The following is a 15208-nucleotide window of genomic DNA, read 5'->3' as shown; positions in this document are numbered from 1 at the left end:
TGGATAGGTATCAACTCCTTTTTTCACCAAGTCACCAGACTTAATTTCTTCCTTACCTCCTCTCCCTCCATCTTGCACATCCCCAAAAACTAATTAATTCGAGCGTGGATTCATTTCAGGATTTGATCACACGAATGGGAAGAGCTAGGGAGAAAAGTATAAAAGGATGGACGTAGCAGTGGGTTGGTGGAGAGACGACGATTAAGGAGAGACCCTCACCATATATATGTGTTAATAGGTTGGTAACATAGAACCTGTCCATGAAGACCATGTAATTTCTTTCTGACGTAGGTGTTGGCGGTACACCGGTATGATGTTGATATGGATTTTGCCATATCGTGCTTCTACATCTGCATTGCTTGCTGTTTGGCGTTTTAGGCTGGGTTTCTGTATAGCACTTTGTGACATCGGCGGATATAAAAAGGGCTTTATAAATACATTTGATTGATAAATTAATACACGTATGAAATAAAGCGTTTTTGTTTCGTTCATTTCAGCCGAGTTTCTTCTCGGAAGTTACACGCAATCTGTCTGGCAATCAAAGTCAACAAACAAGCATGCGCAAGTGCAGAGTAAGCGGAAATTGTGTGAAGTAAACTCCTTCCGTTAGCAAAAGTGCCCCCTGAAAATCAAGCACCGAGAATGACTGACAAGGAAAATAACGCTATTGATGTTGATTTGCAGGACGACGAATAATTGGTTCGAAAAAAGGGGGACTACTCTGTCGTTTGGAACTGGTTTAGCTTGATATCCGACCTTGACCAACAAACAGTACTGTGTAAATTGTGTTGACGCACTAGCCAAAAAGGTGGAAACACCAGCAATCTTTTTCACCACCTGAAAACCCTGCATGTGCACGAATGTGAAGAATCTACCAGAATGCGTGCAACAAACCCCCGGCACAATTCCCAAGACATCTTAAAGCAAGACCCGCACTCAGCTATCACTCAAGGCATCATTCGTTAATGGTATTCCCTATGACAAAAAGAGCAAGAAGTGGAATGAGATAACGAGTGCAATTACGTATCACATAGAGACATGGAACCAATTCAAACTGCGGAGGAAGACAGTTTCAGAAAGTTGATTCGAACTCTAGACCCAAGATATGAGATGCCGAGCCGTAAATACTTCAACAACACGTCTGCCAGAACTCTACACAGAAAGTCGGGGGCAGAGTTGCCAACAAAATCCCTAACACTGCATTCTTCTCTACCACTGCCAACTTATGGTCAAGCCGGACCACAGAGCCATACATTAGCCTCACGATTCATTACATTGACGACAACTGTAAGCTGCAAAGCAAATGCCTTCAGACCTCTTATTTCCCAGACGACCACACCGGAGGCATAATTGCAGTTGGTGTGAGGGAGGCACTTTCATCCTGGGGCTTGAAAGAGACACGTCAAGTATGTATGACCACCGATAGCGGATCGAACATGGTCAAAGCATTGGAGCTGAACAAAATGGACAAGACTAGGGTGTTTCGGACACAGGCTACACATTGCCATTGGTAAGTTTCAAAATCCAAAAACAGCTAGGTACCAGACTCTATTCCTTCCTCTAAAATTATTACACGGTTCCCTTGGCCAATGAATGACTACACCATCGCAAAACCAACCTAAACCCGAGGTGACCTCTGGTTATGAATTCATATGTTGAGAAGATTGGAACACTTTTTACACGCTCTCATCAGAGTAGGGGTTTACAAAATGAACAAAAAGTAATATCACAATATTTTCCACTGTCCGTACTATAACTACATAATATCACGATATACTGTACATTTTCATTTGATTTGAAGTATCACTTTATTCACTTTGTTAATGTCTTCAGTCTGTCTCGTTTTTCGTTTGTGTCGGTCTTCATCCACAGGTGGTGTGATGTTCAGAGAGTTTCCATCACATTGCTTGGCTATTCCAGGGGTGTCTGGCCCTTCTCCTGGACAACTACTGGGTGGTTTGTTTTGCAGAGTTATATTCGGTACCCTTTTCACATTAACGAGTCCACACAAACAAGCCGAGCTGTACTTCCCTTCACTGTGCTAACCTGATTACGCATTCATTTGGGGAAAGCCAAGTAAATGCACATGGTGTAGAGATGATATAGATTGCACTTATTGTATATGATACACACAGTGGAAGCAGGCAGGTAAATAATAGATGAAGACCCTGTTGAGACTTGTTGCCGAGAACAGACTCCAGTTGTGTACCCTCTCCACGTGAAAGAAAGCCAAAAATGCATGCATGCACGCACACCCGCTGACACTAGTCATTTAGCACGTAATCTAAAGCAGGCGTTCTCAAAGTGGGGTCCACGGACCCCCAGAGGTACTGCGGGGGGGTCCACCCCTTAAACAGCAGATTAAAGCATTTTGGAACAAGTAATACAATGTAATATTATGAATCTACAATTTGTGTTCTCGACATGGGCCTGGGAGGCTCACAGGGACATTGGTATTCACAGTACTCCACCAATTACAATTATTTGTATTTTTTTTTTTTTTACTTTAAATTAGTGTAACTGTCCAGTGAAAATCTCACTCATCCTATAGTCGTATTGGTGGCCAACGTTCCCTCTAAGCTTCACGGGTGAGCGGCCATGCACCTCCAAGACTGCCTCGCAGAAGAAATGCCAGGCCCGCGCAGAGACGAAAGAGATTGAACGTCACCGAGTTCGCCCCATTACTTTGCACTATACAGAGCAACGTTTTTTTTTCTGTGATCCAATCAACATTATATCAGCCCCTTTTCAATGCAACAAACCTAACTTTTCAAGATTGAGTTTGTGATTATGTTGTAGGCAGAGTCAGAGCGCACCTGAGTATAATTATATTGGTGAGGATAACCCAGGAGTGGTCTTTCAAATCAACTGAGAGTGAATGTGCTTTTCAGATCAGAGCTATGCGTGTGCACATTTTTGATATTCTTTGAAGTTATTAGTCCAGTTATAGATAGGTATAGGTCAGCAATTTGGAGTTACTGCTTCCTACAAGAGCACAACAAGTGTAGGCTACATTTCTTTGAAAAGCCAGTCAGGTAAAAATCTTATGTCTTAATTAAAAGGGTCAGTGTTGAATTGAATATGCAAATAAGCCCATAGGCAGAGGGGTAGAAAACATTGACTAATTCTCTGTATGGTAATAATAATGACTTTTATTTTGTGGTTTCTTGCATCACACAACACAATAGAATTTACAGTCACCTATTTGGCCCTTGGTGTTACAGTAATCAATTTCAAGCCCTTTATAATGTATTTTAAAAAATATATATATATATATATATATATTTGTCTCATGCAATGTATGCCAGCATTGAACACCACATATAGGCTACTGTAGGATGTCATAGAAATCATGAGCTATTTCCATGTGAAAATGTTATGGGATTTGCTTAATTGGTTTTGTTGGTAGGCCTACATTAAGCTCAAATAGACAGCCACAATAGTATATTGGCTACTAAAACTGTCAGGGTACAGCCTCAGTGTCTACTGTAAACGTACGCCAAAAGATGCACAAAAAAAAAATCATAAGAATGTTCAAGTTTCCGCTCACAGGACCTAATATTTGCTCAGTGTCCCAAAACATTTACAGGGAACATTGTTCGTGTCCAAAGCATAAACTTGAGGAAAAAAACAACACCTCAAACTCAAAACAGACAACCGTTTAAAAAGTGCTTGTCATTTCCTCATTGAGCTGGCCAATCAGCAGTCTACTTGTATTCATATTTTTAATGACCGGTATATGCCCACATCATTCTGTTGTTGGGGTACTCCCACACCATTCCAACACAGAAAAGCTGATTTTGAACATGCGTAATTACCATTTTTTTTAATGGAAATCTGTTTCCCACATAATGTAATTAATTATTGGTCATGATTCATAGAAATCTTGAAACAGTGGGCAGTTACTTTAAGCTTTAAAACTGCAAGTATTTCTCTCTGCCTCATTGCAAAATGTGTAGAACTGCAGAAAATTAGCTTGAAAACAGTAACTTTTTCCTTCTAATGCTAAGAGCCAGGCCTTTAAAATGTTCCTTCCCTGGGCCTGAGAATTGGTTTGTCTGGCCATGCACTGCCGAAGTCATGGTAAAACTCCTTGTATGCAATCATTTTTTTTTTATCTCACTCGAGTTGATTATGATGGGGTGCCTGATGAATTTGCGATCAGAAAAGGGGTCACAGGCCCCAAAAGCTTGAGAACCCCTGATCTATAATGCACGCGCAAACCCATTAGCCAAGCCTGCATTGTTCCAGCCTGCAGAAATACACATTAGGAGCACTTTGATGCCCCAGGACCTTCATCCATCCATTCATCCATCCATCCGGAGAAGAAATGTTATTGCATGACGGAATATGAACTCTCCTCTACCTCTTCCGAACAGTGTCTCTTCTAATGCGGAGTGGACAGAGAGGACAAGATATAGATAACCTTCACAGTCTCTTTCCATCAGTGTTTAGCGCTTATCAGATTTGTGATGAAGGGAGAAGATTGAACCTCAAACTCCAACTACCTACAGTGCCTTCAGAAAGTAGTCATACCCCTGAACTTATTCCACTTTCTGCGTCACTACTTCACAGGAGCACCATTTCAAAGAAACTTTTTTAATTTTATTTATCAAAATGCATTTTTGGGCAGTAATACCTTCTGGAACATGTGAACTTTCATGTGCCTTAATAACAAGCTTGTATGCCATCTGTAAATACAAATACAATTGTTAAATTACGAGCCTAGTTGGTTAAACCACGGAAAAAGACAGCAACCTTCCTGCTAGCCATGATTGGCTGAGATATTGAGTGGGCTGGACATGCCGCGAGAGGAGTTCGGATTGGTCTGCCATGTAGCACTCTTCTGTCCATAACGAGAGGTCAGTAGGGTTTAGGTAATCCTTTTTAAAGAGGCATTATTTAAAGGTATCACGTAGTAGAACTGCTTAAGTGTTGCTCTCCACCTTCTGGAGGACCGGGTTGAGTATGATAGCTAAGGAGATGGAGAAAATTCTGGCGTTTAATTGCATATATGCAGACGAAGAACACACAAAGGCTGATGTATAAAACAAGTCTCCGGATTACATCTTTAAACGAAGGGCAACCATGGAATCCGTGACAGAGAGAGAGAAGCGTCCATCCATGTATACGGGTAAGATAGTCTAGCTACATTTTGAGATGTGTGACCCAATTCAGGAAACTAGGCGTATGTCATGGGTCACTACTTCACAGAAGAGCCGTTTGAATGTAAACTTTTGGCAGAAATGCCTTCTTGTGAACTGTCATGTGCCTTACGAATAAAATTGTTAAATTACAAGCCTAGTTGGTTAAGCCTAAGGAAGACAGCAACCTTCCCGCTAGCCATGATTAGCCAAGATCATGAGCGGGCTGGACATGCCAGATGAGTTCGGATTGGTCATATAGCACGCTTCTGTCTTTTTGAGCTGGCCACAATGTGTAGGTAATCCTGTCTAACGCAGCTTTTTAAAATTTTATGTATCACGTATTAAAAACTTAAGACTCCACTATGCAAGTGTCCATTTCAATAGAAAGTCACTGCAACAACTTTTTCATAGCACTCTCATCCGAGTGTGCCAGAGCGCAGAATAACTGACAAATTTATGAACGCCCAACGCCCGTTGAATATGGCCGGTGTTAGTAAACGTTGGCAAAAAAAACAACCAGCTCTGCTAGGGCGAGTAAATTGATTAGAGTGAGCTGTTCTCTCTTTTGTATCTGCAATTAGGTTGCAAGCTAGCCAACATTAGCCAGTTAGCAAGGGTGCTTGACTGCTATTGTCAGGTCAGAACGCTCGGATCAACCCTACTTTTTGGCCAGAGCGTCCAAAAGCGAAACGCTCTGAATTTACAAAATGGCCAATCTGAATTTACAAATACACCTGTAGTATAAACCAGCCTTTAGTCTTGAAATCTTTGGTTGTTTAGTACATAGCCTGATTCACATGTGAATCCTTAAATAGATGGGTGGTGCTGAAGCTTAAAGAGGGTGTGAACGATGCTGAATGGGTGTAGACAAACAAGAGTTCTCCAGTTTATTAACTTTCTAAGCAGAATTACTTTCCCCATTGTTCCTCAACTGTAGTGTATGATTGACAATTTCCTAGCTCTGAGTCTCTACTTTTAACCAATGTAAAAAACAACTTCAACACCATTTGCCCATGTACTCTTATATTCACCACCTGGCACAGCCAGAAGAGGACTGGCCACCCCTCAGAGCCTGGTTCCTCTCTAGGTTTCTTCCTAGGTTACGGCCATTCTAGGGAGTTTTTCCTAGCCACCGTGCTTCTACATCGCTTGCCGTTTGTGGTTTTAGGCTGGTTTTCTGTATTACACTTTGTGACATCTGCTGATGTAAAAAGGGCTTTATAAATAAATGTGCTGCTCGCTTGCTTCAAATGTTTCTACCTAAGACCGAATCGAGCCAGTCGGTCACATTTTGTTACAGCCCGAATTCCATTTGGAATTAAATATGTTTTTCCTCACCCATTTACACACTGTACTCCATCATGAGAAAAAAAAGAAGAAAATATTTGCAAATTTACTGAACATGAAATATCTAATTTACATTAGTATTCATTCCCCTGAGTCAATACTTTGTAGAAGCTCTTTTGGCAGCCATTACAGCTATGAGTCTTTTGTGGTAAGTCTAAGAGGTTTCCACACCTGGATTGCACATCATTTTCCTATTCTTTTAAAAATTCTTCAAGCTTGGTTGAATTGGTTGTTGATCATTGCTAGACAATCATTTTTCAGATCTTGCCATAGATTTTCATTCACTGTCTTCTTGGTAAGAAACTCCAGTATAGATTTGACCATGTGTTTTGGGTTATTGTCCTGCTAAAAGGTGAATACATCTCCCAGTGTCTGGTGGAAAGCAAACTGAACCATGTTTCCTCTTGGATCTAGTGGTTTTCTTCGTATCCGGCAACGGAGTTAGGAAGGACGCCTGTATCTTTGTAGTGACTAGGTGTATAAATACACCATCCAAAGTGTAATTCAAAACTTCACCATGCTCAATGGGATATTCAGTGTTTTTTTACCCATGCACCAATAGGTGACATTCTTTGCGAGGCATTGGAAAACCTCCCTGGTCTTTGTGCTTGAATTTGTGCTTGAAATTCACTGCTCGGCTGAGGGACCTTACAGATAATTGTATGTGTGGGGTACAGAGACGAGGTAATCATTCAAAAATCATGTCCATGCAACTTAGTATGTGACTTGTTCAGCAAATGTTCACTCCTGAACTTATTTAGGCTTACCATAACTAAGGGGTTGAATACTTATTGACTCAAGACATTTCAGCTTTTCATCTTTTATTAAAATTGTAAAGATTTCAAAAATTCTAGTTTGGGGTATTGTGTGTAAGACAGTGAAAACAAATTTTAAAAATCTATCCATTTTAAATTTAGGATGTAACAACAAAATGTGGAAAAAGTCAAGGGGTGTGAATACTTTCTGAAGGTACTGTACTAAAAAGAGTCTCCAAAAAGAGTGAAAGATTACATCCTATGACAATTTCAAAATGTTTACATGTTCAGACCCTTGGCACCAACTTTACTCCACAGTTACCCCTAAGGGCAAAGAATTGCTGTAAATGTTCAGGTAAGCGGCAAAATAAAGGAAACACTTGAGTAAATGAGGGATACAAATGATATTGAAAGCAGGTGCTTCCACACAGGTGTGGTTCCTGAGTTAATTAAGCAATTAAAACATCCCATCATGCTTAGGGTCATGTATAAAATAAAAAGGTGCCCAAGTGTCCATTATTGGTTCTACCATGGCTAGAATAAGTTCTTTAGTGACTTTGAAAGAGGGGTCTCAAAGGCGCATAGTTGGTTTAAAGGGTGTGTGTGTGTGTCAGTCAACAAATCTCGACTTAATTAAACACTTATGGGAGATGAGAAAGACAAAGGAGATGATCGTGGACTACAGGAAAAGGAGGGCCGAACAGGCCCCCATTAACATCGACAGGGCTGTAGTGGAGCGGGTCGAGAGTTAAGGTCCTTGGTGTCCACATCACCAACAAACTAACATGGTCCAAACACACCAAGACAGTCGTGAAGAGGGCACGACAACCGAAAGACTGCTGAGCAATTAATCAAATGGCCACCGACCGGCCCCCCCCCCCATTTGTTTTTACACTACTGCTACCTCGCTGTTTATTATCTATGCATAGTCACTTTACCTCTACCTACATGAACAAATTACCTTGACTAACCTGTACCCCCACACATTGACTCGGTACCAGTACCCCCTGTACATAAGCTTGTTATTGTTATGCCATTTTGTGTTACTTTTTATTTTTTACTTAATTTAGTAAATATTTTCTTAAGTCTATTTATTGAACTGCATTGTTGATTAGGGGCTCAGTGGACTATCCCTTTTAAGAGGGAATGTCCCTTTAAGAGGAAGGGGAGCCGTTTGGGGAGCTATTGTGTGTGTACCTGGCCGAGGTTTTTTTTGTGTGGAAAACCTTTTAAGTAGTCTAGATTAACCATTCGAATTTATATTTGTTGCAAATTTTTGTGGATTGTTATGTCAACGACAAAAGGATTCCTTTGTTTTGGAAGAGGCCTTAACATTGAGCTCCCACAACCTTCCTGGTATTTTTTTGTGTGACTTTTTTTTTGTGTGAATCTAACTTTATTTGATTAAATATTTCTGCATTTTGAAGGGGGACTGCACATTTTTGCTTTTTGATTAACATTGGGACTATTTTTTGTTGGGATTCTAATTGGACTTTCTAGGATTTTGACTGTTTTTGGTCTAGTTGAAGAAAATCTATTAGTTTGGTGGATAGAAACGCTATCAATATATGCATATTTGGTTAACTTTTCATTTTGTCGGGTTTAAAAATGAATAAAAGTTTTAAAATTTAACCTTTATTTAACTAGTCAAGTCTTGATTTGGTCACTCATGTGAAGACATAAGAACACGGTATTTCTTTGAACTCTTATAATGTAGCATGGTTTGAGGTCCAAGCTGGTTGTTAAACTCTAGCTATGACTCATTCATAACTTTCAGTCAGTTCTCAACCCTCCCATAGACTATCTGCACATTGCAATTTTTAACCATTCAATAAATTGACAGGGACAAAACAATGGGCTTCAAACGGTTCCCAACGTCAGAGAACTAGTCCTCTATGCCAGAGTGTGTGTCAGTGAGTGTGTGAGTCCTACAGTTCACAGTGGTAAATGAGGGGGACTGGGTAGACAGAGGTGGATTCATTTTCTTGTCTCTATAGAGACAGTGGTACTACCAGGAGCCCTGGGGAGGCTTTCCATAAATTAAGGCCACCTTTTGTTTTTCCTGGCACCCAGTCGTCTTCCTTTTTGCCTTCTCACTTTTATCCTTTCTTTTAAAAAATATATCTATACACAAATTAAAAACAGCATAATATCTCTTGCTCCATTAGCCAACATTCCCAAAGTTCAGCCGACTAGCAGTCACCTGCAAAAGGCTCTAGGCGAAACGGATGATACTTCTAATTTAAATGGACTTCTATTTTGAATGAAGGTACGAGTAGAGAGAGTACTGCATTTTCCCCAAAAAACATTAAAACATCCACCATTACCAAATAAATCAAATGGTATTTTCTAAAAGAAAAAATTCAAGCAAACCTAAAAAAAATAACAATAATTTAAAAAAGTGTTCCATGCTCAACCCATTTCTTGGTGAGGTGAGATTGTGTGTAGTATGGTCTGTAGCGGGTTCTTTTCTGGTCAGCGTTGCAGTTACTTACCAGTGGTCATATCGGTGAAAGGGCCTTGGAAACAGATCTCGTAATCCTTCATCAGCAGCTAGGGAAAGAGAGAGACAGGAGCTCAGTTTAGATTGAGTAAATTCAGGAGATAAGACCTTCCTCCACGTGGGGCACAAAGGCCCAAAGCAACATCCAGGTACTGTGGGACCATAACGTTCCATTGAAACCAGTGGTGCCAAAGTTGGGGGGGGGGGGGTTCCACCCTGCCTATACAATGATAGGGAAAACACTGTATTAAACCAAAAGCCCTAACTGCTTTTGAATCCAGTGTGGTGTCAAACAGAACATGGGGACAAAAAAAGGCTCAAGCTGTACAGAATTCTCCATGGTAATAGCCATGCTTTTGGCAAAGTGCACCTCCAGTCAGGAACACCTCTACCGTTTACTGTTAATTTAGGCCTATAAATGGAAAAAAAGTATGTACTAAATGGGTATCTCATGAAGTACTTCATTATCAATAGTTAACTTTATTGTTTGGACAAATGTTATTTATAGCCAGTGAAGCCATAAAGCGACAAAACTGATTTCACATCAAAGCCTAGGTTAATATCCACGATACGGTTGGATGTTACGGTTTTTAGAAATAAAACTCCAACCTGTTTGACCGAGAAATGCTCAATCTCAACACCTCAGTCTCCATCCATAATGATCGTTAGCCCGCGGTGGCGGTCTGATGAACAAACATCTCGCTTACATATTTCTCATTTAGACACCTAATGCCCTTCAGGTGGAATTAAAACAAGGACATGATAACACACACACACACACACACCCTCCCTTTCACCCACCTCCCTACCACCCACCCACCATGCCACTCACATCTTGCAATCAGCAAACGCCTAGAATACCAATTTATCGGTTTGACTGTCTGTCCTGTTGGTCTGGCGACAGCGAGCGAATATGAACACGGCAGTCTGTCTGAAGCCATCAAGGTGGAGAGACTGTAATCGGGTCCTCAAATAGGCCTGAAATTACTGGTTAATTCAATTAGGGGCCTCCTCAAAGCAGCCAATAATACCAACATGACATCAAGCCATTTCAAATGTTCCTCTTCAGTTGCAAAGGTTCCTCTGCTGCTGCTTTCAGATCTGGCCCCACTCCAAAACGAGACGAAAGCACCATTAGAAAATGGGTTTGACTTTTTAAAGCAGGACTAGGCGTGTACTCCAAGATGACATATCTAGTGGTTTGAAGCAGGTGCTGGAGATCAAAGAATCTGTTCAGCAAAAAGTTTTTTAAAAAGTAAAAGACTGCACACATCTTGTAATATGGGGGTGTATTAGTTTACATGCAATATGGGGTAATAAGTTGTAATAGAATGTACATTTGGGGTGGAATAGTGCAGGTGTGACATGGGGTGTAGGATGTATTATGGGGTGTAATAGTGAAGGTGTAACAGAACAGGTGTAAAACTCACACTTGTGTCCCCTGTGGTCCGTGCTCTCATGGGCCCTTGGTGATCATGTCCGTTCACAACGTCTCCTCGCACCTCAAATGACGTCTGTGTGGGTTGGGGGCGACGAAGGGTTAAAATATTCTTAATAGGGAAGTCGGTAGTATCATTTGTCATTACGACCAAGACATTGTGGAAAAACAATACCAGTAAATTACCAAGAAAAATACAAATTAAAGTCCATGCTTCACAAACAGCTGCGCCCATCAATAGTTTAAAAGATTAACTCAATGGGAAACATGGAATATTCTGTAATCTGCTCTTGGAATATGACATGCAACCAGAGTGTGTACCTCATTTAAGACTGTCCCTTGTTTGAAACACTCGGAAATCCCTGTGGAGTATAGGAACAAAAATAATGCTTATATTCGGCAACACAAACGATCCCCATTTTCCTTGAGCTGTGTTACGTAAGAAACCTTCTCTTCCCTGTGGTTTCACATTAACACTGGTTTCCCTAAAATCGGTCTGTGGTGAGGGGACAAATTAGTGACGGAACTCTGAACTCACACTGGAAGCTCACCACCCACTTCCTGCCTGCGATGCCCAGGAAGTACTTGAGCGTGCGCTCACACACCAGATTACCATCTGTGACGGACAGACAAACAAGAGGTAGGGTAGACGTGAGAAAACACACACAGAACACATAGTACACACAAATCACAACTTCAATGAATATCGTCCATAGCGTTTCATAAAAATGGCCTCAAAACACTTCGTTAACCTCACCCAATGAAATCACTGTTCACAAATACTTTGTTGCCATGTTGGGGTTTTGTGATTTGATGACAAGATTTTCAAAATGACAGTAAGATCATGAACTGAACTTGGAGAACCAGCAGTAAATGGTAGCGCAGAGCATCAATCGGAAATCCATAGTCGTATTTTACAGTCACAGTGGAGTGAGTACGAGTCAGCATTCTGTGGGAAATGAATGCGTCACCGCATGTGATCCACAACCAGGTTAGCGTCAGGAAGTCCGGTGATACTTCATCAATCTGCGTAATAAAGTTACACCTTTATGAATATGACGTTACACTAGATATCAAGCATGCAGTGGTTGACAGTGCAGAGTAGACAGCTGACCCACGGCAATGAGTGCGTAGGCGAGAGCCCTGCTGTGATCTTAGAGATGGTGCCTGGAGCTTCCTGTCTGGTGGTTGGCCGCACACACACACACACACACTTTCCTATCATTAACAGTCTTGTCCTCAGTTAAGTCTGTCTCAATCCACAACCATCTACAGTGCATTCGGGAAGTATTCAGAGACCTTCACCTTTTTCCACATTTTGTTACGTTACAGCCTTATTCTAAAATGGATGAAAGCATTTTTCTCCTCATCAATCTACACACAATGCCCCATAATGACAAAGCAAAATATCACATTTCCATAAGTATTCAGACCCTTTACTCAGTACTCTGTCAAAACACCTTGGTCTGCGATTACAGCCTCGAGTCTTCTTGGGTATGACGCTCGAAGCTTGGCACACTTGTATTTGGGGGATTTCTCCCATTCTTCTTTGCAGATCCTCTCAAGCCCTGTTTGATCAGGTTCAAGTCCGGCCTCTGGCTGGGCCACGCAAGGACGTTCAGAGACTTGCCCCGAAGCCACTCCTGCGTTGTCTTGGGTGTGGGCTTAGGGTTGTTGTCCTGTTGGAAAGGTGAACCTTCACCCCAGTTGGAGGTTCTGAGCGCTCTGGAGCAGGTTGTCATCAAGGATCACGCTGTACTTTTCTCCGTTTATCTTTCCCTCGATCCTCACTCGTCTCCCAGTCCCTGCCGCTGAAAAACATCCCCACAGCATGATGCTGCAACCACTATGCTTCCCTGTAGGGATGGCGCCAGGTTTCCGCAAGACGTGACGCTTGGCATTCAGGCCAAAGATCTCAATCTTCAGACCAGAGAATCTTGTTTCTTATGGTTAGAGTCCTTTAGGTGCCTTTTGGCAAACTTCAAGCGGGCTGTCATGTGCCTTTTACTGAGGAGTGTCTTTCGTCTGGATACTCTACCATAAAGGCCTGATTGGTGGAGGGCTGCAGAGATTATTTCCTCTGTGGAAATAGGAGAACCTTCCAGAAGGACACTCTGGAGCTTTGTCACCTCCCTGACCAAGGCTGTCACACCCTGCCCTTAGTATTCTTTGTTTTCCTTGTTATTTTGGTTAGGTCAGGGTGTGACATGGGTGATGTATGTGTTTTTTTCTTGTCTAGGTTTTTTTGTATGTTTATGGGGCTGTTTCCTTTCTAGGTATATTGTATGTCTATGGTTGCCTAGATTGGTTCTCAATTAGAGGCAGCTGTCTATCGTTGTCTCTGATTGGGAACCATATTTAGGCAGCCATATTCTGTGGGTACTTTGTGGGTGAATGTGTCCGTGTCGGTGTTTGTTTCACCACACGGTACTGTTTTGGTTATTCACGTTTTGTTTATTGTTTTGTAGTGTTTCGGTTTATTCATTAAAAACAACTATGGACACTTACCACGCTGCATTTTGGTCCGATCCCTGCTACACCTCCTCTTCAGACGAAGAGGAGAAAATCAGCCGTGACAAAGGCCCTTCTCCCCCGATTGCTCAGTTTGGCTGGGCGGCCAGCTCTAGGAAGAGTCTTAGTGGCTCTAAACTTATTCCATTTAAGAATAATGGAGGCCACTGTTCTTGGGGACCTTCAATGCTGCAGAAATGTTTTGGTACTCTTCCCCAGATCTGTGCCTTGACACAATCCTGTCTCGGAGCTCTACGGACAATTCCTTTGACCTCCTGGCTTGGTTTTTGCTCCGACATGCACTATCAACTGTGGGACCTTATATAGACAGGTATAGACCAAGTTGTAGATACATCAAGTATGATCAATGGAAACAGGATGCACCTGAGCTCAATTTCGAGCTTAGGTCTCATAGCAAAGGGTCTGAATTCTTATGTAAATAAGGTTTAGTTTAGAAATATTAATAATAATTATACATTTGCAAAATTTTCTAAAAACCTGTTTTCACTTTGTCATTATGGGGTGTTGTGTGTAGATTGGTCATTTATAATTTTTTAAAATCTATTTTACAATAAGGCTGTAACGTAACAAAATGTGGAAAATGTGAAGGGGTCTGAATACTTTCCCAATGCACCGCTAAGAAGTCACCACATTGAGGGCAACATGTCAAGGGCAAGGTTGTATCCATTAGTGCACATTGTAGCAAAACATTTTGCAACAGAAATCAAAAACAATTGTCTCTTAAGTAGAGGCAGTCCCTCCATGTTTCAGTCCGTTTTCTTCCATTTGGTGCCTAATGAATATTACTTAGGTGTGGAATTCTAAACGTCTGTTTTAGTCTAATGACCATGGTGAGATAACTCTTTCTCGCACACAGACCCAAACTTTCCTCCTCCTACTCCTCCTCAACCTTTCACTGCCCCCGAAAGATCAAGAACCTGCACACTTTCATTTGGCAGTTGCCGGGGTAACGGATGCCATTAACGTGGCTTCCTTAACGCACTCTTCAGCTAATGTTGTGCTTTGGAGGAGGCGGCTTTGAAATGCAAAGAATCCATCAGAGCACGCAATTAAGGCTTGAAGACTGTGTGTCTGTGTGTGTGTGTGTATAGAGGGCTGTGTGTTTGTGTTAGGGATGGGAATTGCCAGAGAACTGATACAATATTGTCACGATACTTAAAAGTATTCACACCCTTTGACATTTTCCACATTTTGTTGTGTTGCTGCTGGAATTTAAAATGGATTAAATTGCGATTTTTTTTTTTGTCACTGGCCTAAACACAATACACCACAATATCAAAGTGGAATGATGTTTTTCGAAATGTTTACAAATAATAAACAAAGAAAAAGCTGAAATGTATTGAGTTAATAAGTATTCAACCCCTTTGTTATGGCGAGCCTAAATATGTTCAGGAGTAAATATTTGCTCATAATGAGTTGCATAGACTGCAATGATAGTGTTTAGCATGATTTTTTAATGACTGCCTCGTCTCTGTACCCCACACAC

At 41.3% G+C, this 15208-nt stretch overlaps 1 protein-coding gene across 3 annotated transcripts in view; it reads right to left on the bottom strand.

Moving 5' to 3' along the window:
• Positions 1 to 15208, bottom strand: part of LOC112223766 (BRCA1 DNA repair associated) — a 44374-nt gene that overhangs the window by 5476 nt on the left and 23690 nt on the right. For all 3 annotated transcript variants that reach the window (XM_042305296.1, XM_042305297.1, XM_024386954.2), the window contains exons 15-18: positions 11729 to 11806; positions 11512 to 11552; positions 11183 to 11266; positions 9745 to 9802 (exon numbers count right to left, since the gene is read on the bottom strand). In XM_042305296.1, coding sequence (XP_042161230.1) covers positions 9745 to 9802; positions 11183 to 11266; positions 11512 to 11552; positions 11729 to 11806 — 261 coding nt within the window. The remainder of the gene's footprint in view (positions 1 to 9744; positions 9803 to 11182; positions 11267 to 11511; positions 11553 to 11728; positions 11807 to 15208) is intronic.

This window comes from Oncorhynchus tshawytscha, linkage group LG24 (assembly GCF_018296145.1).
Source record: "Oncorhynchus tshawytscha isolate Ot180627B linkage group LG24, Otsh_v2.0, whole genome shotgun sequence".
In the NCBI taxonomy this organism is placed as follows: Eukaryota; Metazoa; Chordata; class Actinopteri; order Salmoniformes; family Salmonidae; genus Oncorhynchus; species Oncorhynchus tshawytscha.
This window is presented reverse-complemented; position numbering and strand designations above follow the sequence as displayed.